At 41.6% G+C, this 25,971-nt stretch overlaps 2 protein-coding genes across 3 annotated transcripts; both read right to left on the bottom strand.

Moving 5' to 3' along the window:
• Positions 1 to 394: 394 nt before the first annotated feature.
• LOC125529952 (disease resistance protein Pik-2) lies at positions 395 to 6,305 on the bottom strand. Its single transcript, XM_048694374.2, has 3 exons — positions 5,055 to 6,305; positions 3,441 to 4,064; positions 395 to 2,415 (listed from the first exon to the last, which is right to left on the bottom strand). Exons 1-3 carry the CDS (start codon positions 6,153 to 6,155, stop codon positions 607 to 609), a joined length of 3,534 nt encoding a protein of 1,177 aa, XP_048550331.2. The 5' UTR covers positions 6,156 to 6,305; the 3' UTR covers positions 395 to 606.
• A 9,589-nt stretch (positions 6,306 to 15,894) lies between these two features.
• Positions 15,895 to 18,834, bottom strand: LOC125525857 (cysteine-rich receptor-like protein kinase 6). 2 transcript variants are annotated; one of them, XM_048690863.2, is made up of 7 exons: positions 18,678 to 18,834; positions 18,351 to 18,516; positions 17,990 to 18,254; positions 17,540 to 17,795; positions 17,279 to 17,429; positions 16,987 to 17,180; positions 15,895 to 16,116 (listed from the first exon to the last, which is right to left on the bottom strand). In XM_048690863.2, exons 2-6 carry the CDS (start codon positions 18,468 to 18,470, stop codon positions 16,998 to 17,000), a joined length of 975 nt encoding a protein of 324 aa, XP_048546820.1. In that variant the 5' UTR covers positions 18,471 to 18,516; positions 18,678 to 18,834; the 3' UTR covers positions 15,895 to 16,116; positions 16,987 to 16,997. The 2 variants fall into 2 exon arrangements, with proteins under 2 accessions (XP_048546820.1, XP_048546821.1); XM_048690864.2 differs by having other exon boundaries at positions 18,351 to 18,472; positions 18,678 to 18,832.
• Between the last annotated feature and the right edge of the window lie 7,137 nt (positions 18,835 to 25,971).

Raw genomic sequence — 25,971 nt, 5'->3', positions numbered from 1 at the left:
CATTTGTTATTTTTTCTTGAACCATATTCCTCCTCTGTTGTTACTGTAATAGAACATGCATAGTTTAATCAAGAGTTCTAGGATAAGCCAGAGCTAGTACATGCTGCTGATAGAGTCATAAAGATGCACATCAACTAACGGAGCAAGCAGCAAACTTCAGTACAACAATGAGCAAAATGATTCTAACTTCAACTCCAAGAAGAGGCGAGATCAATTGAACACAATTGAAAGGAAGGAAAACTGAAGGTAATTAATTTAAAAATCTTTCTTGTGGTGTAATCCAGCCTCGTTTGTTGGCACACCGTAACAGGTTTGTTGCCAGCATCACATCGACAACGGCACACGGTTAATAAATGTTTGCACCAATCCAACTACTCGTTCAGGAGTGCACATAGACATGGTACATTTTGATATAAACACAAGTTTAAAGCCATTAAGTACACAAGTAACATGCAAAACAAGTATACACACAAAAAAGGGATTGCAAAGGCTGGCATCCCGCTTACTAATGATAGTTGAACCATGTGGCACACGTGTGATGCAAGCCAATTGATGAAAAAAAACTAGTGATAGTTGGAAAAAGAAGGAAACAAAGACAATGACTCTTCAAGACGATGATGGTAGTCCCTCCAGCTTGACTGTAGGGCTCTTTGGGTGATTGGCAAGGGTGTTCGCAAATTGTGCCCTGAACGCCTCATCATTGGTACCCTTGAGCAAGACTTCCTTGAGTTCAGATAGATTAGTCAGGCCGGTAAGCTCATATGATGCACTGGAGTAGTCAATCTTGAGCAGCTCAAGCTTCTTCATCGATTTTGATCCGAAAGTTACATGCAACTCGGTGGAGCTGCAAGCAATCTCCAGGATCTTCACTTTTTTGAAGGTGGCCAACTGCTCTCCATACATCTCTGCATAAAAATGGAGCATACCATCTGGAACTTGTTGGACTTGAAGGCGCAGAATACATAGTTCCGGTAGCTTGGCGAGGATCTGAATGTCACTTTGCACTAAAGTGGCCATCTCTAGATCCAACTTCCTTATCTTGTCAAGTTTGCTTATTGATAGAGGCAACTTGTCTTCAAGCCCAAACAGTTTAAGACTCTGTAGGTTCTCCCAAGGCAGGGAGATCTCATCTAAGGAATGCTGATTGTCCTTGTCGAGCCGCACTAACAAGGACTCCAAGTGCACATGACCTGAAATTGCAGAGGAGAACTCCTTGCTGTTCTGCATGTTGATTCCAGACACTCCGAGCTTACGCAATTGGGTAAGCTTCTTGAGCTCTTCCACAATGGCCTTTCCCCCTGAAGCACTGACATTGACAACACCAAGTGTGTGTAGTGCCGTTAGTTTTCCAATCCCCCTTGGAACCTCAACACCAATTAGGCCACGGCGTTTGCGGAACTCTGGCAAACAACTAGATGAAGCAGGTGGCGTTGATGCTGGGCCCGTGGTACCGGCACGGATGTACTGTAGCTTCTGTAACTTGGCGATGTTCACTGGCAAGGTGACTATAGAGGTGCATCTCACATCCAGACTCTGGAGCTGCCTGAGATCACCCAGTGAACAAGGCAGATGGTAGATCTCACTGCATCCTCGTAAAGAGAGAAATTTAAGGCGGCGTAGCCGCTTCACCATCTTCTTGAGATCATCATCCTTTAAACCTGATGCATCCTCCAAATCAAGCACCCGAATCAACCTCATACTTTTAGAGATGAAGAATGATTCCCAGTTTCCAAACACTGTCATTGATCGTAGCCGCGAGAAGTCAATGCTCTCAAACACAATTTTGTCTCTGGCCCAGTCTCTCAATATAATAAGGTGGCGCCCTGTCCGCTGGGTTGTTAGGACACAATTGGGCCCGAGTTCAAAGACAAGGTTCTCTTCCATTCTCCGCGAGAGGATATACTCGCGGATGAAGCCATTCACCTGGCATCTTGCCATCCTTGTCTCATTGACTGCTGTGTTGCCTAACTGCGGAATCTGCTGGATAATGCTCAGCTCGAGGAGCATGGAGAAAAACATCTCTCCTTCCTCCTCAGCAGATTTTTTATCGCTGTCTCTGGAGTAACCCTCTGCGATCCACCTCCTTACTAGTCGCCTTCTTCGAATATTGCAGTCTCGAGGAAAAATTGATAGGTAAAAAATACATGGCTTGAGTGAATCAGGGCAATCACGGAAGTAGGAATGCATCCAAGCAAATAGGCCCTGCAGACTATCATACTCCGGATTGGTCTCTAGATGGTGCATAAACCTGTCATTCAAAGAATGTACAGTATCCATCAACGTGACTGTCTGTGTGGCCAGTAAATCAGCTATAGCAACTATCACTTTGGGAAGACCTCCACACTTCAAATTAAGTTTATCTATCGCGGGATCATTGTGATTATTTAAAGGGCATGATGGCTTCTTCCTGTGTACCTATTTTTTAAACAATATAAGAAAAATCATTGTAAGTTCGTTAGCAAAGTAGACATCAGTTACACTGAACACTAATGTTTCGGTTGCAGAATATAGAGTGAGTGCTCTACAAACACATATATTTTTCACACCGACACAATTTAAGAGTGAAAAAGTAAATGAAATTATTTATCTATACATATAATTTTCCCATAATTGTGAATAAGCGTTTTGATTTGTATTTCTGTACTAGAGGGGCATCTACCCCTTCTTAAATAACATAGCTTTCCAAATGGTGCAGAAGGTACTTCTCTAACATTGACAACTACAATATGAAAATATTTTATATTTGTTTGGTCAAAACTGTATCAATGAATATGTTGAGAAAAAAATTATTCATGTTTAAAGAACATATTTGCTAACATACCAATGTAAAATTGAATAGTTAAAATTACACGTTAGATATTGTGTCTACATTTAGTGATATTATATTTATTTTTTTCCTACTTCCCAGCCTAAAAACATGCTTTGTGCATTATAAAACAACAGGACACCGACATTTTAATTTATATAGTATAATGATTTCACTTGGAAATAAAATATATACGCACAAAAAAACGAGATTTTCCTTTGCAATTATAGAGAAACAAAAGATGTACTCTTTTGCAGTTCGATCTGACCAATCAAAATCTTTAATTAAATCTTAACCATCTGATATCCATTTGTTGCGGAGAAATGCCATGCTCTCCCTAATCACTCCAATAATTATAGCATCTTAATTGTAATTATTTTCTCCAATTACTATATAATTTAATTTGTATACACAAAGATTTCTGTTTTTTTGTGCTTGTAGAATCTGTCAAGTACATGCATATTTTTTCAGTAGGAAATGTGTGCATGTCTTCGCTCCCAGGGTGCACACCCTACTTGAAATCTTTGTACAATGTTTTCATTTAACATAGACATATATGATATTTGTACAGTATAATATCAAGTTGAACTTTCTATGCATGCAGGAAAGTATAGCTACTAAGCTGAAAGCACACCTGTTTCTTGAAGAGATCAAAGGCCGCAATAGTTTCTAGACCTTTGACATTAAACACTTGCTCTTCATTTTTTGTGCAATATGTGGCGATGCTGGCTTCAGTTGTAATGACAACGATAACACTTTTCGAATCAGTAGTTATCAAGGCCGCCTGTATTAAGTCCCACTCTTCTTTAGACTGGAGATCATCAATAACAACAAGACAATGATATTGTCTTAGAAGCTCGCAACACTCATTGATTGGGTCTTTTTCAGAAAGAAAATCAGAAAGTATGCTTCGAGAAAAATCCCTTAGATTAAAAGGATGGGAAACGTCCACCCAACTGTACTTCTGAAATATTGGGTTTGAGAGCAGCATCCTGTCATAGTACAAGTGCCTAACAAGAGCTGATTTCCCAATACCAGCTATCCCCCAAACCGATATAACATGTGAATTCTTGAAACGTGCCTTAGCTGTAATAGTGCGAAGTTCATTCATTTCTGACACTCGTCCAGTGAGGGGATAATTTGTCATCCACTCATTGACTGCATTCTTGTTACCGGGGGAAAGGTTTTCCAAGGACGAATTTGGATTCACTAGACACACAATTGGTTTCTCTTCTTTGTCCCCATAGTCTTGGGAACCCTGCAGGTGGGTAGAGGTGTTAAAAAAAAAGGATCGGGACAAAGTACATAAAGCTATCAACAGTGAATGTGGCCACACTTTTCTACACCTTGGATAAGTGGATCCAGGAGGTAGAAAATGAGTCTTCCTATGAATTAAACTTGTTAATTAAGGCTGTGGTAAATTGTGCATATATCTGAACATAATATCATTTGTAATCCTGGCTTCTGAGTAAGGAAACACTGATGTATATTTTTGGTAAAAAATAGTTTTATTTCATTCTCCTGCAAAAATAGCTTATTTTTATTCAGTGTCAGGCCAAATTTCATGTTAAGAACATAATTTTTAAAAATATCACCTCTTAGAGTTAATCGTTGTGCCTGTGAAATTCAACGGATTTGTACAAATCAGATCAAACAGTCACTGTTTGGTTGAAATTTGAGAACGTGATCATCTAACTAATACCAGAAAAAAAGTGGTACTCGTTAACATCAATACCGCCAAAAACTTTGGGTGCAGAATTCATTGTTAAGCATCATGTAATAAAAATCATTGCTAGCGATAACCTCTATATACTCCAGTCCTAATTAACACTCCCTCTGTTTCTAAATATAAGCCCTTATAGAGATTTCAGTACGGACTACATATGGATGTGTATAAACATATTTTAGAGTGTAGATTCACTCATTTTGCTCCGTATGTAGTCCATATTGAAATCTCTAAAAGGTCTTATATTCAGGAAGGGAGAGAATTTAAACCAAGCTGAAGCAAGTAGAAACTTTCAACAATTCCCAATACTTGTTGACATAAATAGTGAAGTGTAGTGGAGATTCTAATTTTTATTTAGCTGCATCTATACATAACTTGATCTGCCAGATAAAAATGCTGTCATAACTAGATCCGTTTTCAAATCTATAGGTGTTAATGTTCAAATTAACTTACCAAATAAAATAATTTTCTTAAAAAGATTTCCTGAAAGTAATTGACGAAGTTTTGTGCTTCATAACATACCTCCTTGAAGAAGGCACATACGGAGTGCTCAGGCGAGTACTGCTTGAGTTCCAATGATTGGTACGAGTGTCCAATGCACAAGCTTGCAATCTCGAATTGCTGCGTGGACACGACGATCCAGCTGCCATTCTTCATGTCAGGAAGTAACATCCTTACGGCATCCCAATCCACCATGTCGGTCAGGTTCTCCAGGACGACGAGGTAAGTCTTGGTGTTGACTTCCTCTACAAACTCACGCCTGAGCGCAACCACATCTTCTTGCATGGCCTCCATTTTGGTGAGGACATCTATACCCACACCTGCTCCTTTTTTTTCGCCGCCGCGAGCTTTTGCGGCGTAGACCTGTGCCATGAAGCGCTGCACGAACTCATGGGGGTTGAAAGGGTGCATGAGCTTCACCCAGGCGCGACAAGGGAAGTTCTGGCAGATTTCTGGATCATTGTACGCCTTCCTGATGATGGAGGTCATCCCAAGATCACCTCCTGTTCCCCACACCGTGATCACCTGAAGGTCCTTCCCTTTCTTGGTGATCAACCGGGTGAGATCCCCTAAGCCTTGTTGCCTCCTCGCAGAGTCCCTAGCCTCAGCAAGCACGTTGAATGCGGTTGTGCCAAGGGTGATGGCACCGGCCGCGATGGGCTGATGATTCGTGACTGCCGGCTTGGAGCCTGAGTCACTGATAAGATTGTAGCGCGAGTTCCTGGTACTCACAGCCTCCACCCTGGCCTTGAGCTGCTCGATCTCATCGACGGCCTCCTCCAGGGACAGCGCCGTCGGTGGCGGCGTTATGCACCAGGACGGTACCATACGCCACCACCACCTGGCCTTGGTGTCGAGGTGGACGACAAACTCGATGCAGTCCTCCACATCGTAGGCCAGCTCGCGGACCTGCCGCACCCAGGTCATCACCACCTTGTTCTCCACGCGCTCCGTGGTGGCGACGTTGAGGAATGAGTGCATCATTTCAAACTCGCCGGTGATGAACACCAGGTCGCGCTGCGCGCTCTGCCGGAGTTTGGCCTCCTCTTCGATCGCCGACTGGGCCTTGGTCAGAGCGCCCTCCACCACGGACTTGGCCAACCCAACAACCAGTTCCGCCATGGCAGCAGGTTGGTAGCTTGATCTCAAGATTGTATGTTTCTTGCGGGTGATGGCGTGATGCTAGTGCTTGATTGAGTTGGTGTGCATCGACTTGTGGAAGATGGTAATCTTTAAGGGAAAGACCTGCTGGCCAAATCGGTGAGATGTGGTCAAGTCTTGGCCGATCCACTGTAATTTAAATTAATCATCCGGCCTGTTAACAGCTAATGGCTCTGGAGCTTGTATTTTTCAATGACTACTTGCACAACTCTCTGTTTCTTATCTTTCTTAATATCTTCACAAAAGTTATATACGATGAGCTGTGTTACGTCGAAGGTCTTGGAGTCGTTCAACAAGACCAAGGGCCATCACAGACTCCCTGTCGAAGATGTCAATAAAAGGCACACACAAGTTTCTGTAATTACAAGATGAAAGGGCCAGTTTCCAGCTATCTGTGCATCATATGCTTGGCACATCATTAATTTGTTTTATACAATGACATGTAATCAAATACAGGTGCACCTTGAAAGACCAACAAAGTGAAATGGCTTCTACCTGTTTGAACAAAGCAAAATTTGAAATTTACCCTGAAAATGCAATCAAACAAGCCTTAGGACAGGAAAACCCCGATATTTCTATCCGTAGGGATCTTTTGGGCACTTGTCTGGCAGCATGGAATGAATTACTCACTCGCCTGGAGGACATTCAACTGTCAGATGAGCCGGACACTTTTCAATGGAACTTGCATCAGAATGGCAAATTTTCGGTCAAATCCATGTATGATGCAATGGTTCATTGTAATGTTCCAGTAGATATCAGGAAATTGTGGAAGCTAAAAATTCCCCTAAGAGTGAAGATTTTCCTCTTGTTTCTTAACAAAGGAGTCATCCTAACTAGAGATAATCTGGCACGAGAAACTGGCATGGTTCCAAGACATGTGTCTTTTGCCAACATGACGAGTCTATCAAACACTTATTTTTTGAGTGCAAGTTCGCTCAGGCAGTTTGGGCTATGGTCCAAGTAGCTTCGAATTTATATCCACCACGTAGTGCACGGAATATGTTCGGCAACTGGTTGCGGGGTATTGATAAACAATTTTCTGCACATATTCTTGTGGGAGCGGCGGCCTTATGCTGGGCAATTTGGCTTACCAGGAATGATGTGGTTTTTAACAATAAATGTGTCTCATCTCCTATGCAGGTTATTCATGTTTGTACACGATGGCTCCGTACTTGGTCTATCCTGCAGAAGCCGGAGGACAGGGACCTTTTTATGATGGCGTCTACACGGCTGGAGCGTACGGCCAGGGAGGTTTTCTACCCCCATGGATGGCAGTGTGATTTACGGATAGGATCTACCGCTCCTTAGGCTGGACATGATTTATTGTTTGGCATTGTATCGAATTATTTTATTTTTAGGGTGCTCTGGACTTTTTGGCTGTGTGCATCTAGCTATGCAGAGGCCGGGCTTTCTTTCGATATGATTGTATCACCTCGATATATCTATTCAATGAAAAGTCCTTTATCGAAAAAAAGTAAAGTCTAGCGTGATAATGTTCTCAGATGTTAAGGGAGTCGTGGGTCGTCGCTCAAGTCCTTCAAGCTCACAAATCTTGCTAGAAAATTCGTCGAGAACTAGTTTTAGTTTTAGTTTTGTTTTGCAGGAAAGAACTAGTTTCAGTGTTGTCTTTGATGTACTGATTTGTTTTGTCGTTTCTTTTGTAAATGGGGAACATTGGGAACACCCTTATTGTGAGATTATTCTATCAATCGTGGAGCAGACTAATAAGCTAACTCCGTGGATCGATGGATCTGCCAGCTGGTTGTAATATCAATACGCTTCGTTAACCACCCTCAATTGTATATGTGTCCTTTGTCATTGATGAAAAAGCCAATGGCTCAGACCAACGAATCTTTCTGGCTGTAGTACTACCAATATGCTTAGTTAACCACAATCAATTAATGAACCATATGCTTTGTCTAAACAAAAGCCTGTCATTTAGACTTATTAGACAAGTTGGATATTTTAGATGAGACTGACTTGGTCTCTAAGATGATCTCGATTTATTCGTACTAGAATGGCCAGATCTATGAGATGCGTTTTTTTAAGGGATAATTTTATTGAGACGAAGGCTGAAGTTATAACAATCATGTACATAGAAGTCATTTCCCTTCTTCTCGTGTATCATCTATGAGATGAGTAGTAATATTTGTACAACACTTCCATGGAGTTGTATCAATATGTGACAGAATCATATTAATTCGATGTGTACAATCTCTAATTAATATGTGTGGCATGTTGGGAGAGGTGGAGGTCCACAAAAGTCTCTTGTTTTATAAGTCTCTTGTTTCGTTAATTCTTCTCTCTACCACATCTTTCGTCTTAAATATAATAAGAAGAAGATGATAGATGAATAAAACTGTTGCTTGTGTTATATTTAGCACAGGGTGCATGGCTATACATATTGGTACAAACCGACTTAGACTAGATATTACAAACCGACTTGGACTAGGAAACTTGTGATCCAAGAAATAGTTTAACATCCCCCCGCAGTATCAACGGGACGCTTGATGACATTGAGACAGGAACGTATGTCTTGAAATGGCTTAGTAGCAAGTCCTTTGGTGAAGATGTCCGCAAATTGAGCCGTAGTAGGAACATGGAGCACCCGATGCTGACCAGGATTTCCAGACATGTAAACAGCTGAAATATTATCACAATATACAATAGTAGCCTGCTCAATCGGTCGATGCAGTTTTGAGAGCAACTAACAAACCCAAATAGTATCAGCGACAGCATGTGCCATAGCACGGTGCTCAACTTCAGCGGACGAGCGGGACACCGTAACCTGTCTTTTTGAGGACCAAGAAATCAAATTGTTACCCAGAAAAACACAGAAACCGGATGTGGATCGTCGAGTGTCTGGACAACCAGCCCAGTCTGCATCAGAGTATGCGGTGAGAGAAGGAGTGGACTTATTGATGTGAAGACCATGACCAAGAGTACCTTTCAAATACCTAAGAACACATTTGACATGATTATAATGCAGAAGTCGTGGATCATGCATATTGAGACATGCTTGTTGAACAGCAAAGGAAATTTCAGGACGAGTGCTAGTGAGATATTGTAGAGCCCCGGGTAGACTACGGTACAAAGTAGGATCATGGAAAGGTTCACCGTCAGCGGATAGTTTGGAACTGGTATCAACAGGGGTTCGAGAGGACTAACAGTTAAGCATGCCAGCATGATTAAGAAGATCAAGAGTATACTGACGTTGCGAAAGAAAAAGGCCAGAATAATCACGAAGAATGGCAATGCCCAAAAAGTGATGAAGAGTACCAAGATCAGTCATAGAAAATTCAGAACGAGGAAGGGTAATAATATGATCTAAAAAGGTTCGAGAAGATGCGGAGAGAATGATGTCATCTACATAAAGAAGGAGGTAGGCAGTTTCGAAATTGTGGTGGTACATAAAGAGAGAAGTGTCAGAAAGGGAAGAAGTGAAACCTATCGTTTGGATGAAAGAAGAGAAACGTTGAAACCAGACTCGTGGAGCTTGTTTTAGACCATAAAGAGATTTCTGGAGAAGATAGACATGATTTGGATAGGAAGGATTTTCAAAACCAAGAGGTTGCTGACAATAGACGGTCTCTTGAAGAGAACCATGGAGGAAAGCATTTTTTACATCTAGTTGAGGGATGAGCCATGCAGAGGAAATAGCGATGCTAAGAACAGTACAAATGGTGCTTGGCTTGACAACAGGAGAGAATGTTTCATCGCAATCAATGCCATGTTGTTGAGAGTAACCACGACAGACCTAGCGGGCTTTATAGCGGGAGAGGCTCCTGTCAGAGTGGAATTCTTGGCGAAGACCCATTTGCCAGAAATGATATTTGTATTGGAAGGACGAGGAACTAACTGCCAAGTATTGTTTTGAATTAAAGCATTGTATTCTTCTTGCATTGCAGCAGCCCAATTCGGATCAAGAAGAGCAGTTTTGTAAGTTCTGGGGATGGAAGAGAGAGAAGTGGTAGCATGTAGGTTGAGGCGATCTGTGGGCTGACAAAAACCTGATTTGGTGCGAGTACACATGCCATGATCATTGACAGGGGCGACGCTAGGAACAACTTTAGCTGGTAGGATGGAAATGGGGGTGTCTGGTGTAGGAGAAGATGCGGACGGTGGGTGGGGTGGTGTTGGGTTGTGTGGTTCCGGGTTGGGTGGTTGCGGGTTGGATGATGGCGGGTTGGGTGGTGGCGAGTTGTTTGGTTGCGGGTTGGGTGGTGACTGGGTGTTTGATGGCGGGTTGGGTGGTGTCTGGGTGTTGGATGGCGGGTTGGGTGGTGTGTGGGTGTTGGATGACGGGTTGGGTGGTGCTGTCGTGATAGTAGGTGCGGTGCCATGATAGGAGTGTAGAGGTGGAATGGACGGGGAGAAGAGGTGGTGGCGGAGGTAGGGATGATTGATGGTGTGTCGGTGCACTGAGCAAAAGGAAAAATATGTCCGGCGAATGTAACGTGGCGAGACACGTGTACCCGTCCAGTGTGTAAATCAAGACAGCGGTAACCTTTGTGTTCGGCGGCAAAACCAAGAAGGACACATGGGATACATCGTGGAGAAAGTTTGTTTTCAGAGGTGGCATAAGCATTTGGAAAGCAAAGATAGCCAAAAACACGAACCTTGGAGTAATTGAGATGGCAAAGGAAAAGAGAGTAATAGGGAGTGATATTTGGATTGGTTTTGGAGGGGCGAATATTGAGAAGAAAGGTGGCTATGTGGAGTGCTTCTGCCCAGAATTTTGATGGCATGGAGGACTTAACGAGAAGTGTACGAACAATGTCATTGATGGTACGAAGAGAACGCTCGGCTTTACCGTTTTGAGCAAAAGTGTAGGGACAAGAGAAGCGAAGAAGAATGCGATGTGTTAAGTAGAAGGTACAATTTTGAATGTTTTCAAACTCACGGCTGTTGTCACACTGAATGAAACGAATAGGGAGGAAGAAGTGGACAGAAACATAGCGCTGAAAATTTAGAAAAAGAGAGCACATCGAAGCAACATGTCTAGAAGCTAATGATGGCTATATCAGAGCCATATATCCACACCCATGCACCGGATCCGGTGGACTGTCTCCGCTCGGTTACGAGTCATGTGTTGTGGTAATAGTAACCAATTCAAAAGCAACCACCTTCTAGAATTTGTAGAAGTTACCGTAGGAGACGGACACGAGTGTGAGGAACCATGCGAAGGACGTAGGCGACTGCCTGGGCCCACACCAACCAGTAGCTCCACCATGTTGCCCGCAAGTGACATCCCCGCATGACAAACGACGAGACAAGACCTTGTGCCAGTGTCACCACTGGCACACCTCTGTGTGCCTCATTCACCGCCCCAATATTTGGTTTGGTTTAAGTGTTGTCATGTCGTGAAAACTACTTGGTTTGGTTTGAAACTATATTTGTATGCTATCTAGTATGTTTTTCATTCGTTCTGCATGCCTAGCGTGCTGGTAACCTCACCACATCCATTAGGGGGTTACTAGACAATATGCGTTGCATATAACCAAACGCCATGGCATTTGTTTCCGCCTAAACAAGCGGGCAACCAAACAACCTACCTTTTGTTTCGCTACAGACAGGCTAGAGGGTATGCAAGCAACCAAACAACATACATATGTTGGTTTTTGCCTGTTTTTCCTCAGCCAGGCTCAACGGTCAAGCATGCAATGCAGGAAAAATTGTAGATGACAATCAAACACACGCTAGGAGACCGAGAGAGGCAATGGCAGTGTTGGATGTTGCCCCAATTAGGTTGGGTGTCATCTCCAGCCGACAAAACCATAGATCTCTAAGGTGATTATTACAAGGGTTTTTAATACCAAAATTGGGTTGCAAGTCCTACACCAAAGGTAGCTACTGTATGCGATAATAACAAGTGGGCAAATTGTACACGCTAACAACATATACTACATCCGTCCTGGTTTATAGGTCTTCTTTGTAGTTTGTGTCAAATTTTGACCAAATATTTAACGAAGAAAATATTAATGCATGTCAACAAAAATTATATCCTTGGATTCATATTTGAGCATAGCTTTCAATGATACAATTTTTAGTGACATGCATGAACATTTTTTCAGTTCAATCTATGATAAAAAATTCATACGAAATACAATAAGGACCAATAAAGCAGGACGGAGGTAGTACTGAACAAAAGTAACAATTCTCACAAATTTGCCATAGACACCAACTTTATCGTACATTCTGCTATATAATTCCCACGCACCAATATTAGCACCGATGGTTTTATGCGCCACTTTGTTTTAGCAGTAATCTGTCATGGTTGTTTAATGCATTATTGCTGCCTTGTACACGTAAAACCATGTGGATAAATTGGTCATTAGATGCTGCTCATGATTATTGATTAAAAAAATTATGGCCTTTGAGCATCAAAGAGTGACTAGTGTAAGGTCAATTAATGCATTTGGCTGAGAGCCAATGGGTACTTCCTGGTATTAAGATCATCAATGATACCTACTGCATCTAATAATTAAGTTTGATCATAGTAATGAGTAGTTTACACTACCCACAGTGGGGAGTAACTTAGACGACTAACATCCATATGTTACTAGTCTATGTTACTATCTCTATAGTGGGGAGTAACATATGTGTGGTGTCATGCAACTCTTCATTTATTAGGTTATAGACTAATCTTTTCTTCATATGTGTGATGTTACTCATAGTATGTGTGATGTAGACTAATCATTTATTAGGTTGTAGACTAATCTTGTCTTCGTATGTGTGATGTTACTCATAGTATGAGTACCAACTATGTTACTACATATATCTCTTTCATCATTAATTATTTGCCACGTCATCTATTTTATTTAGATAAGTGTGATGTTACCACCTATATTATTACTCCCACTGTGGGTAGTCTTAGAGTAGTAATATGCATATTTATAGTCTATGTAACTGCTTTCATAGTGGGTAATGTCATATCTGTGATAGAGACATTCATTTGTTAATTTGTAGAGTCATTTTCATTGGGAAACGCTATTTGATGGTAACATATTATGTTACTCTATTTCTCTCTCTTCTTTTTAATTATTCCCCACATCATACTTTTTGTCTATATAGAATGCATGCTACTAACTATGTTACTCCTACTATGAGTAATCTAACAAGGAAAAGGGTCGTTGACCATTTAATTTGAGAACAATTATGATTATCCAACTACTACAACATATTATGATTTGCAATTTTTTTCCTTCTGTTAGACTATTCCTTGGATCACAAGTTTTCTAGTCCAATTCGGTTTGTAATATCTAGTCTAAGTCGGTTTGTACCAATATATATAGCTATGTACCCTATGCTAAACATAACACAAGCAATAGTTTTATTCATCATGGTATCAGTTTTTTGATCCTAGGGTTTAGTGTATGGCTCCACCCACCCCACCAACACCGCCGCCGCCCGGCTACTTCGAGCGTCGGGCCGCTATCATCGCCAGAGCCGCCACCGCGGCGGCCTCTTCTTCCTCTACTCTTTCCCTAGAACCACCAACACATCCTTCTACTCTTCTAGCCGCACCCATGTCGCTCGCCGACACCATCACCGGTTACAGCCCTTTCATCCCCATCGTCCTCGACCTCGCCGCCCACAACTATTATCATTACACAATCGCATTATTATAGACAGGTAAATCACAAGCCAACATACTAGAAGATTTATATCCCGTTGCAACGCACGGGCATTGTTCTAGTATATATATAGAAGGGAGCAAAGAGGAGATAAGGATAGCCAATTGAGAGGTGCAACAAGGCAACCAGAGCGCAAGACGGCCACACGACTGCATGTGCTCGTATGAGGTGCCTACGGCACCGTCTCGTCGAACCACACAACTATTATTAAAGTGCCAACACTAGAATCGAATCAGAGCATCGACATTCATCGCTGAAATCTCCATCTTAACCACCAGAAGCTATATGTAACCTAGCCGCCACCATTTCCCATCTCCATCACCATGGCCTCCACCATCACTGCAGCATTCATCCCCAAGTAGCCATACTTTATAACCATGCTATAAATCCTGCAAATATTGTAGGACATATTATCAAGAAAGCTTTCCTCCTGATGTGTTCTTCAATGGTTTCTTGTTGCGATCTGATAGCCATGTGTGAGTAGTTGGGTATGGCAATGGGTTAAGGCATAGCCCTACAACAATATGTATTTGTTGAAGAGATCGATGAAAGTATTTTGAACTAGCATCTTGTATGTGTGAAATAAAATTACTTCATAGTTGTCTCTTGTCTCCTTCGTGTTCTTCGTCTCTGCAGGTACCCAGGGTCACGGAGATTGAGCCACGAAGAGGCTAAGGGCAGGGAGACCGTGAAGTGCTATTCTGAACACCAGTGACATCAGGGTCAATACGGTGCATGGATCATATTGTTGGGGATATAAGAGGTGTAGTAATTAGACGCCCAATGTTTTTATATGATTTTACATTAATTACTGAGGCCCCCTGCGTGACTCATAGCAGGGGCAGACCGATGATGGGCTAAGTGGGGCCCTTTGCCCCCAGCCACTTTGGCCGCCGCTGAACTCTTGGGCTTGGTCTGCCCCTGACAGATAGGGTCTTTGCTTGGATAACTGACTCTTGATGTAGGGCGTGTCCGGTCAAGACATAATTTGGCATACCCCCACTTCAATAGGTTGGAAGCACATCTTAACATGTGTCTTCCAGGGTACATCTTCGATATGTTGCAAGGACATCTTGACGAATGTCTTTGATATGTTACCGCTGCCCCGCATCCTGCACTCCACCGATCTCCACTCCCAAGTGCGGCGCCTCCACACCGTTATCCTCCACCCCTACTATGCAGAAGACCAGCAACTCACATAGCAGCCAGATCGAACCCACACCATCGTGATGCCCACCGCTTAGTCATTGGATCCGTGCTAGGAGCCAGCCCATGCAGCCGCCACTGGCCGGCCCCACCACAAACTGAATCCTGGCAAAGTAGCCCCGGATCCGCTCTCCTGACACCATTGCACCTGCCTCCCTACCACCAGCGGAACTACTGTACGTACGATTTTACTCTGTCAGACTCTATACGATGGCTAATCTAGTGGTGTGCTGCCGTTTGGATCAGGAGTTGAACGGCTTGATCTGCTATGTCGTATAAAATCGGACAAGCAAGAGTCATACGCATAGCAAGACTCCTACCACCAGCGCACTTAGAGCAGTCGGCTGCACAGCGGGACTGCACCCTAGAGGCCGATGACCCGCTCCCAACAAATCTGAGCGCCAGGGCCCGGATCCACTGCGCCGCGACCTGACATGAAGGTGCAACACCACTGCCACAACCCGAGCCAATGAGGATCTACGCCGGAAGGGCCGTACCGCCGTCCGCTCGACACCCCATGTGCTGGCATCCGCACGAGCCAGCCAAACGGGAGCTCCGTCACGGGGAGGGAGAAGCCCGCCACTGCAGCAGCCGCGTGGGTATTGTCCGGCGGCGTGTCCTGGCGGCGGCAAGGGCAGGGGAGACGGAGGAGGAACTTCCTTCCCGGCGGTGGCTATGTCGCGATCCATGTCGCTCATGCGTAGCGACGCGGGGGGCTGGACTTGACTGAATTTTTCACAATGAAATGGCTAGGCTGTCGTTCAATTTTTTTCTGCAGTTCAGGCATGAAATGCCTTAATAATTTTTTTTAAAGACATGTTCATTTTTAAATGGATTGTTTTACTGGAACCATCCAGTTACCTTGGAAAACAAATTCTTATTTCCAACACACATTATCAGAGCCAACAACATAATTGTTTGCATGATAGAAAACGATATAATATTTGGAAAGTAATAAAATTTAAATGTCTCCACATTAAGGTGACGGTCCTCTTGCAATAATGGAGCTTATTTTATTTCTTCGTGCAGTAGCTTAAAAGGACCCAAAAGTTTCCTCTCGCGGGGGAAGCACGGGAGACCTGAAATGCCATTTACATATATATTATAAGTTCACAACCTTCTGAAATGTGTAGCATAAAACACATGATTAAGCAAATTAATGTGCAACATATTACTACAATCATTTTCACATATATAGAAAAAAGGAACAAATTTAGCTAAAGTTCACAATAATTACATAAACATGCCTATGAGGATGTTGGCTAGGCTACCGGATGGGCTGGCATATAGTCTTTCTTTCCCCTTTTGCAAGGTGACTAGGGCAAAGCTTTCCACCTCTTGATCTCCACCGGCGAGCCACTAGATTCGCCTTCCCCTCTACCTACTGCTCTAGCGGCCGGTGGTGGGGTGGGGAATCATGGTGCCTCGGCTTTGGCTAGTAGATAGGTTAGGGTTTTATTTTTCACAGGGGCAGTGCTCAGAACATGATCAATGGATTAACTCCTTGATCTGAAACCAGTTTCAGACTTATGTATTCGCAATATTAGAAAATACTGGTGTTGGATAGTTCGCGGTTATTTTTCTTTTTAGATTAGATTTGTACATATTACTTTTATTATTATTAATGAGGTCAAAGGTTAAAAAAAAGAATACCTACCAACAAGTGGTGATCCTACATCAGTGAAAAATAATTTCCAAGTGTATGTTTGTGGTAATTTGCTTACAAGGTAACAAGAAAATTAAATAAATTTCAGTTTTGATGTTTGAATGTTTAAATATATCAACATATCTAAAAAAGTTACATATATGGGAGAATATGAGTGTATTTACTACACCTAAAAAATACATGGAACCATGCATCTATTGGATCTATCACGATCAGGCTTTTGAAAAGCAAAATTAAGATACTTATTTAGATTTTCTGGAAGTTCAGAAATTTCAGGGCTTACCATGTTTGCATTCATCTTGAACCTAGTCCATTGAGCATGTCAACAATGTCGACAATCGAAGGCCTGAGTTTCCGATCAATCGCAACACATTTCAGCCCAATATTGATGCATGCTAATACTTGCTGGAGGCAACCATACTCTAACGATGGGTACTTGGATGCTATGTGCTCCTCCTTTGTCCACTTTTCACGTACCTGCAGAAATTTTATCAAGTTGCTCGGTGATAATGTACAAACTAAATTTAACATACATGGGGTTCAATATTCAAATAATCAAATTGTATTTATCTTACTTTATCAATAAAATTTCTTGCAGATGGTTGGTCTTTTTCAGGGCAATTCTGCTCTCCCGTGGTGATCTCGATTATCACCAATCCTAAACTATATATGTCTGACTGGGCCGAGATTTCACCTCTATATAAATATTCTGGAGCCATGTACCCACTGATTGGCATTAACAAGTTAAATGGAAAATATCGAGAGTAAAATGAACAGAAGTTAATTACGTTATAATTAAGAAACCTAATGTTATAAAAAAATTATGATGAGCTTACTATGATCCCACAACTGTTTGTGTGCACAATCGTGTTTGTTCTTGGCCAAAGACCCGAGAAAGTGCAAAGTCTGCGATCTTTGGCACCATATTTGCATCCAGAAGTATATTTTCAGGCTTCAAATCCATATGTATGATGGGAATATCCAACTTGTGTAGAAAACGTAAACCATGGCAGATCCCCTTGATTATTGTGAAGCGTGTGTCCCAATCAATATCAGGTTTGACCGAAGAGACAACCTTGTCACCTTTGGTTCCTGTATATCAGTGTACAAAGATAAAGAGTCTGGAAGAAAATTATATAGTGTAGACATACATTAAGAAAAACTAGACAAAATGATCAAAACTCTAAATAACGTCTAAAAGTTGTTTTCTAGCTCCATATAGCTTCGAGTACACACTAAGAACGAGAATAAACTCAAAACAATCAGACATATAATATATGGCATACCAAAAAGATTCTTTTGAAGGCTCCCATTGGGTAAATATTCATAACAGATTAAACTTTCGGTAATGTCTGCCTGGATATATCTTTTATCAAACTGCACCAATCTCTTTGTTGTTTCACTGCAGAATCCAACCAACTGTACTATGTTATCATGTTTGAGCGCCATAACATTCTGAACCTCTTGCGCAAATGCTTTGTTAGGTGGCATCGGTGCGTTTTCCTGAAGTTTCTTCACAGCAATCACTTTGCCATCATCTGGATTAATTCCCTGTTCAATATCATAGATATACTCTATATTATATTAGCATATTGGCATCAACCTTAACTGGAAGGACTGGAAATATCAAGAGAAAATCAAACTAACCTTATAAAGTATTCCAAATGGACTATCACTAATTTTACGGTCATCGGAGAAGTCATCCGTGATTTTCTTCAAAAATTCATATGGTAGTTCCTTTGGTAGTACGAGGCTTGGTGTGGCCATTTCTGATGATTTAAGAAATGTGAGGGAGCCACAAGTTGTGTATTAACTGCAAAGCAATATTTCATTTCACCAAAGTGGTACAGTTGCTTAACAACTTATACAAGAATAAGGAGGCAAAATTTAGCATGATGTTTTTGAGAAGGAAGGGCAAAACTTAGCATGATGATTGCGCGGACATGTAGAAATAACAAGCTGCATAGCACTAACCTTGAGAGGAGCACTAGCTTGGGGAATCCTTACTGCGAAGAGAGAAACGATATATATATGTCTCCTTGCTGCTTGCTAGCTAGCTGCAGGCGGACTTATAATGAAGCCGCACGGTCGAGGAGGAAGAGGGGAAAGTTGACCTGACTAGAGCTTAAGTTGAGTCTTTCCATAGGCCGAGTTAACAAAAGATATGTGCCCATCAGGTCCATGTGATTAGATGCCTAGCAACTATGGTGGTTGCAGCCTTGTATTACGAGGAACTAATAACAAGCAACCATTGGACTAAATAACTTTGATAGGTTTTTTTGTTTTTGTTTTGTTGAATAACTTTGGCAGGTTGGTTAATACAGGATCATGCTTCACAATCGATCCCTTAGGAGATGGTGTAATTAATCTAGTGACAAACACGATATCGTATTAAGTGGCAATTAGGATTGTGAAGTATAGTAGTAATACGCAGCTGTTGCCTGTTAGTCGCTCACAAGTGGCACAAAGAATATTCATTCTGTAGGTACATGTGAAAGCGTACGAATATGCTGTACTTCTAATCTAAATAACGAGACACTGCACGTGCAGCTCAGTCGTTAAGTGCATTCGATTGGGTTTCGTCTAAATAATGAGACAATACACAGGGAGATCTGGCCATTAGATTGGTGTACTTATAATCTAAATAACGAGACATTACACCCGGAGATCTGGCCATTAGATTAAGGAAATACAGTCTGGCATTTTCGTCTCTTCCCAACGGACTAAAACCTTCTCCACTTGTGAACATGTATGACTGCGCATATCTGTATTATAGCTAAAAATGAGGACGTGGGGTGATGTGGATATCTTTTGTTTTTGAGGGAATGATGTGGATATCTTCTAAACAAAGGTTGCGCCAGTAGTTTATGACAAGATAGTCATGCAATTTTGTCTCTTCCAAAACAAAATGGATTAACCTTGTTCGCATGCGTTCATGTGACATAGCCATACATAGCTGTAGATCTTATCCCCAGCAACCACAAAAAAAAGTTGTATATCTTATCTGGCCAAGCTAATAAACCAATAAAGAAGGAAAGAAGCAGGACTCAAGAGGGGAAATGATTGTTGGCTCTCGAAATTCCGGTGAATCGCCATTTTAATTTTTCTCCTAAATATCTTCTTCTTTTTTTTGAGAAAATTCTCTAAAATATCTAGGAAGGGGTCCAGTGTTTGCTGCTTTTTTTTTCCTGCTCGGCTTGAAGCAAGCCCAGTAATCTTTTTTTGAGGGGTAGCAAGCCCAGCAATCTAAAAGGGAAAAAAGGGATTGAACCTTGAAGCACATCAACTTAGAAGAATGCCCATATACTAGTAAGTCAGCCCACTATTGAAGACACGCAACCAGCTTGGTCCTGCAAATGCCATTTCTCGCCAGCTGCGAAGGGAATTGAGCCAGTCCAAAACTATAACTGCACGCAAGTTTTTTCCCCTATGGTTATTTTCGTCTTTTTCACTGTCTTGCATCTGTTTTCTATGGTTTTTCCTAGGTTTCCTTCAAGTTTCATTTTTCCTCTTTATTTTTTTCATTTTTTCTTCATTTTTCTTTGTTTCATTCTTCAATTTTCTCCAGTTTTCTATGATTTTATAAACTTTTTTATCCTTTATTTCCTTTTTTCAACATATGTCTAATTTTTACACACATTATACATTTTTTGTAAACATCATTAATATCGCATATACATTTTTTATATATTTCAAATACATGATTAGTATTTTCTAAAATAATTGTTTAGATTTTTCTTTTTCATACACAATACACATTTTTATGTACATATAAAATATTTTTTATATATGTTAAACATTTTTGGAATAAATGATTAATATATTTTCAAATAAGTGCTTTCAATATGTTTTATGAATTTGTGCTAAACATTGTACAAATAACGTTGAAACATTTTATGAATGATGCAAAATATCTTAAGAAATTCCCTAACATATTATTAGGTTTAAAAAGGAAAATTTGATATATGGATATACATTTGTTTTAGTCAAGTCATGTGTACATTTGCAAGCCCAAAGACCAGGGGGGTCTTGGCATCCTCTCTTCCCGACGCATGAACATTGCCCTCCTGACTCGCTGGCTGTGGCGTATTGCCAACGGGGAGGGAGGCCTCTGGCTCACCAACATACGTAATAAATATCTTCGTGGCCAGCCTCTCGCCTTTTGCCAATGTACGGGCGGTTCCCAGTTCTGGCAGTCTGTGATCCAGCTCCTGCCCGTACTACGCATTGGCACCTCTATATCGGTTGGCTCCGGAGCCTCGACCCTGTTTTGGCTCGACCGTTGGCTAGGGAACGCCCCCCTGGCGGTGTGTTTCCCTGAGCTATTTGCCATTGCGGTTGACCCCCGAGTATCGGTTGAGACGGCCCTTATTGACTTAGGGCGTCTCGCCTTCCGGCGCCCGTTTGGTCCCCCTGAGGTGGCCGCCTGGGACGCCCTCCTCCAGGACATTGCTCTTCTACCGATGGAGGTGGCGGAGGACCGGGACGCTCTGTCCTGGCGCCTCGAGCCTTCCGGACGTTTCTCCACGAAGTCCCTATACGGTGTCATTGCTCCCTCGTCAGCCCCGGAACCATTTAGCCTGATCTGGGATATCCGTCTCCCGCTGAAGATCCGGATCTTCCTATGGCAATGGATCCGTGGCCGGCTCCCCTCGGGTGTTGAGGTCCTCAAGCGAAATGGCCCGGGTGATGGAATGTGCCCCATCTGTGGCACTGTTGAGGATGCTAACCACATCTTTTTCTCGTGCCACCCTGCCCAGTTCCTTTGGGCCTGTTTCCGCGAAACGGTTGGTGGACAGTGGTGTAATACCAACTTCCCCGACCTGCTTGCTGAGCTTAACGCCTGCCCTGCCCGCTTCCGCCATATTAGATGGCTGTGCGTAGGGGTTCTTGCCTGGACGCTTTGGAACATCCGTAATAAGCTTGTTATTCAGAAGGTGCCCCTTCGTCGTGCGACTGACGCAATCTTTAAACTGTGTGGTTACCTGCAGCTTTGGCGGCCGCTTAGCCGCCCTCAGGACCAGGACGCCATCACCGCCCTCCTCTCCGATCTCCGCTCGATGGCGCTCCGCTTGGCTCCCCCGCTACCGCCTCCTCCCCCTGAGCCTGATTAGTCCGCCTGGCGTTTGTGCGGATTGTGGCCTGCGTCTTTTGATTTTAGGGCTTGTTGTGTTGTGCCCTCAGCTATGACCCTTTGATGTACTACTTTGGCTCCTGTGGACCTCCGTGTGTGTGTGTGTGTTTGTGGTGCGTTGGTCTTTGTTGGATGCTTATTGTGCGGTTGGCTTTATAATATAAAGCGGGGCGAAAGCCTTTTTCGGTAATTTTATTTTTGAAGATTTATCCGCCGTTGTGACTATTTTTGTTACTATTATTAGTTGGCTTCTAGGTTTTCTTATTTATTTATTTTGACCTGTACCTTAATTTGGGGCTTATAGCTTTGCTAACCTGGCATGGATGAATGACCAAGTCTATGTGTCTTCTATGCATGTGCGTTCGAGTCTCTAAAAAAAAATTCCATATGCATGTGCACGTGAACTCTAGTTACGTGTACATACACAATACGTTACATTTTTCCGCAAAAGTTATAATATTTTACAGCAGCAAATGATGTCATATATGGATGCGAAACTGACTGTTTCAATCAACTTCCATCGAACGTGTCCATGCCTTTTACGTCTAGTTCTAAATCTGATCCCTTCTAATTAGTATCCACTTTGCAATCAACGTATGCATTCGATGGAAATCATTCACGCAAACTGTGTGTAACGTGTACGTGTGTTACTCTTCTTCTGTTTTTCTTGTTTGTCTGCTTCCTATGGAAATCAATCAGCCGCGTGTCTGTGTCCTACCACACTTCCCTTTTTCTTTTTGACTGGGCGTGTGCTACTCGTGTCTCCTTGCAACAACTCAGGTTCTATATTCCTTCGGTACATGGTGATTGACTGTTATATATATTGATTGATGAATCTCAGCCGTTCAAATAACTTAACTCCATAGCGATAAATCTTCGCCACTCGTTTTCTATCGTTTTAATAATATAGTATTAACTCCATAGCGATAAATCTTCACCACTCGTTTTCTATCGTTTTAATAATATAATAGATGTACGATTTTCGTAAACATCTAAATGTTTTTATATGTTTAACATTTTATATAGATTATTAACATATTTTTTCAAATATGTGTTTTGAATATTTTTTCGAATCTGTGCTAATCATTTCAGATACACATTGAAACATCTTTGAATGATGTAAAAAAATATTTTAAACTAATCTAACATTGTTTAACATTTTAGAAACATTTTTTAAGTGTAACAAACATATTTTTGAAATGCATGATCATTTTTTAAATGTTACACACAACTTTTTGAATGGTATGGAACTTTTTTTTTGAATTACTTGAAGCTTTTTTAACTGTGTAATATTTTCCAAAAAAATTATGTACATTAATTTTGAAATGCATGAACATATTTTAAATATCACATACAATATTTTGAGTGGTACAAATATTTTTTGGTAGTTGAGGATGCTTTTTTTACACAAGATGAATATTTTTAAAATGTGTGAATAACACTTTTAAATAGATTAACTTGACTATTTTATCACAATATATGTATTTATAATTTTCAAAACATGTAAAAAAATAATGAAGGAAATTTGGGTGATGTCAGCGTGAGGAAAGCATAGGGCTACAGGGCCAGCCCACTATCCGCTTATTTTGGTGATTGTTCGCGGTGGCATTAGCACTTGAATTAGCATAGCGAGGCGTATTTTTTTTTACGGGCCGCATGCACAATCATGGATGAATGTTCTAGATTCATAAACTATGGCTCATGCTGGCCCATGTGTTATCTCTGATTTCCATGTTCCTAGTCCGTATGAGTTGTTGGATTTCTCTGAAGAGGAAGAGTGATGTAGTAAAGCAACAAAAGTATTTCCCTCAGTTAGGAACTAAGGTTTAATAGAACAAGTAGGAGTCAACAAGCTAACAAGATAAGCAACACCTCCACATAAAGAAAATAAATACTTGCTCTCAACTTGGCAAGAAGGTTGTTAATCCCCTCGTCTTGCTAGTTGTAAGGTTAAAAGCAAATAGTGGATTGATAGTGGGTATAGTGAAATGGAAAAATAGTAAAAGAAAATGATATTTTTTATAGAAGCAAGTTTTAATGGAGAATAGACCCGAGCGGCATAGGTTCACTAGTGGCGCCTCCCTCGAAAGCAGGTAATGGCATGACAGACAAATTAATGTTGGGCAATTGACATAAAAGCAACATTCATAACTATGGTCATTCATGGCTTAACCTTTTATAGGCATTACTTTCGCGATAAGTAGACCGTTATCCAACTGCATATACTACTATTCTCCATCCTGAAATCGCTATCCAGCATTCATATCATGGTATTAAGTTTAATAAAAAGCAGATCAACGCAATAAGCAAGATGACATAATGTGGGCAGAAAGAAATGTAGCAATATGATAAATCTCTGTTGTTCTACCCTTAGTGGCAACAATACAATATGTGTCTTAGTCCTTTTTGTAATTGGAGAAGAGCACCATAAGATTGGACCCACTACTATGCACCACTCCCTCGAAAGAATTACCCATCTATCATGGCCAGAGAAGACAAATAACTTAGAAAGCATACACAACTACTTAATTATACAGGAAAGAAACTTGCAAAGATTCAGTAATATTCAATGAACAATCTGGTCAAAAATCCACAATTCATCGGATACCAACACTACATAAAAAATATGTCTAATTGATGTCAGACGGGAACATGGTATTGAAGATCCGAGAGAGAGAGAGAGAGAGAGAGAGAGAGAGATAGCCATCTAGCTACTACTATGGACCTGTAGGTCCTATCCCCCTGTGACAGAGCTCCGAAATAGGGCTCTAGATGGGATCGCTTCAGAACAGAGGCTAGCGGGGGCGATATTTTTCACTATGATCTTGCACGGATGGTCTAAGGAATTATTTGATTTATAGGCCGAAGAATTAGGTCAAGACGAAGCTCAAGGGGCCCACAAGCCCGGGTGGCGCGACCACGCCACCAGCCCTTGTGACTGGCTGGTGTGTCCTCTCGACTTCTCCTGAAGCTTCTAGTGTTCCTTCTGGTCGATAAAAAATGTTCACAGATGGGCATCGTGTTTGGACCTACCTAGGTATTGATTTTCTGCCAAACCGAAAACAAGAAGAAAACGGGAACTAAATTTATAGGTTAGTCCAGAAAAATAATATAAAAAGATATAAAATGATAATGAAAGTATATATAACTGATAATATAGCAGCATGAAACAATCAAAATTATATTATACATTTGAGACGTATCAGTTGTCAAGTGGATCAATTCTAGGTATTTTCCAAGATAATCAAATGAATCCTCCGCCCCTGCAAAGTGCATAACACAGTTTATCAACAGTTAGGAGAGATTGTTGTGGATGTCTCTGCATGAAAACTTTCAACTTTGATGGGATAACAACCTTCCAAAGGGAGCTCTAATTTTTTTTTTCATACTGCACAGAATTAGAAAAACTCCTTTTGCTATCAAGGTTCCATCCCAAAAGAGCTCTCGGACAGGTGACTCGTTCCATTTAGCTGTAGTCTCATCTATAAGTTTCTCTACCAATTTATGGTGGATTACCGAATAAAGATACAATTGGCCACATCATTTCGTCTCGAGGGAGCCAATTGTGCTCCTAGATACTAGTTCTTGTCCCATCACCTATGCGTCGAATAAGTCCCTAGACAAGGACATCACGTCTCTCCAAAACTAGCTCACCAAATCTTGGAAGGATGTGGCCCTAAATTTTTTTTTGAGAAAGCAAAGCTTTATAACTGAATGGTGCTTGGGCATGTCACCCCAAAACACATCGAGCCAAACGGGCTGATACATCAGACTCCCACTCAACATAATGGTTCGAGTCATACAAATGACCGACAGAAGCTAACTCGTGTGCTACATCGTTTCCAGATCACCTACACATAGATATTACTCCCTCCGTCCCATAATATAAGAGCGTTTTTGAAAAAAACGCTCTTATATTATGGGACGGAGGGAATACATGACGAGAGAACCACATTTTTAGCTAGTATTTTGTATCCTCAATGACAGCAGCATACGCCGACGAATCCGCCTTGTACGTGTCAAGGGCATCAAACGACGGTTGTGAGTCAGTCTCAAATTTCACCCCTGTGCTTCCCAGATCATCAGCGAGAGACACGGCATGGGACATTGCATGAGCTTCCACAGCAAAAGCAT

This window comes from Triticum urartu, chromosome 7A (genome assembly GCF_056163025.1).
Source record: "Triticum urartu cultivar PI428250 chromosome 7A, HENAU_Tu73, whole genome shotgun sequence".
In the NCBI taxonomy this organism is placed as follows: domain Eukaryota; kingdom Viridiplantae; phylum Streptophyta; class Magnoliopsida; order Poales; family Poaceae; genus Triticum; species Triticum urartu.
Note: the sequence above shows the minus strand (reverse complement) of the source record. Positions and strands in the feature narration are given on the sequence as shown.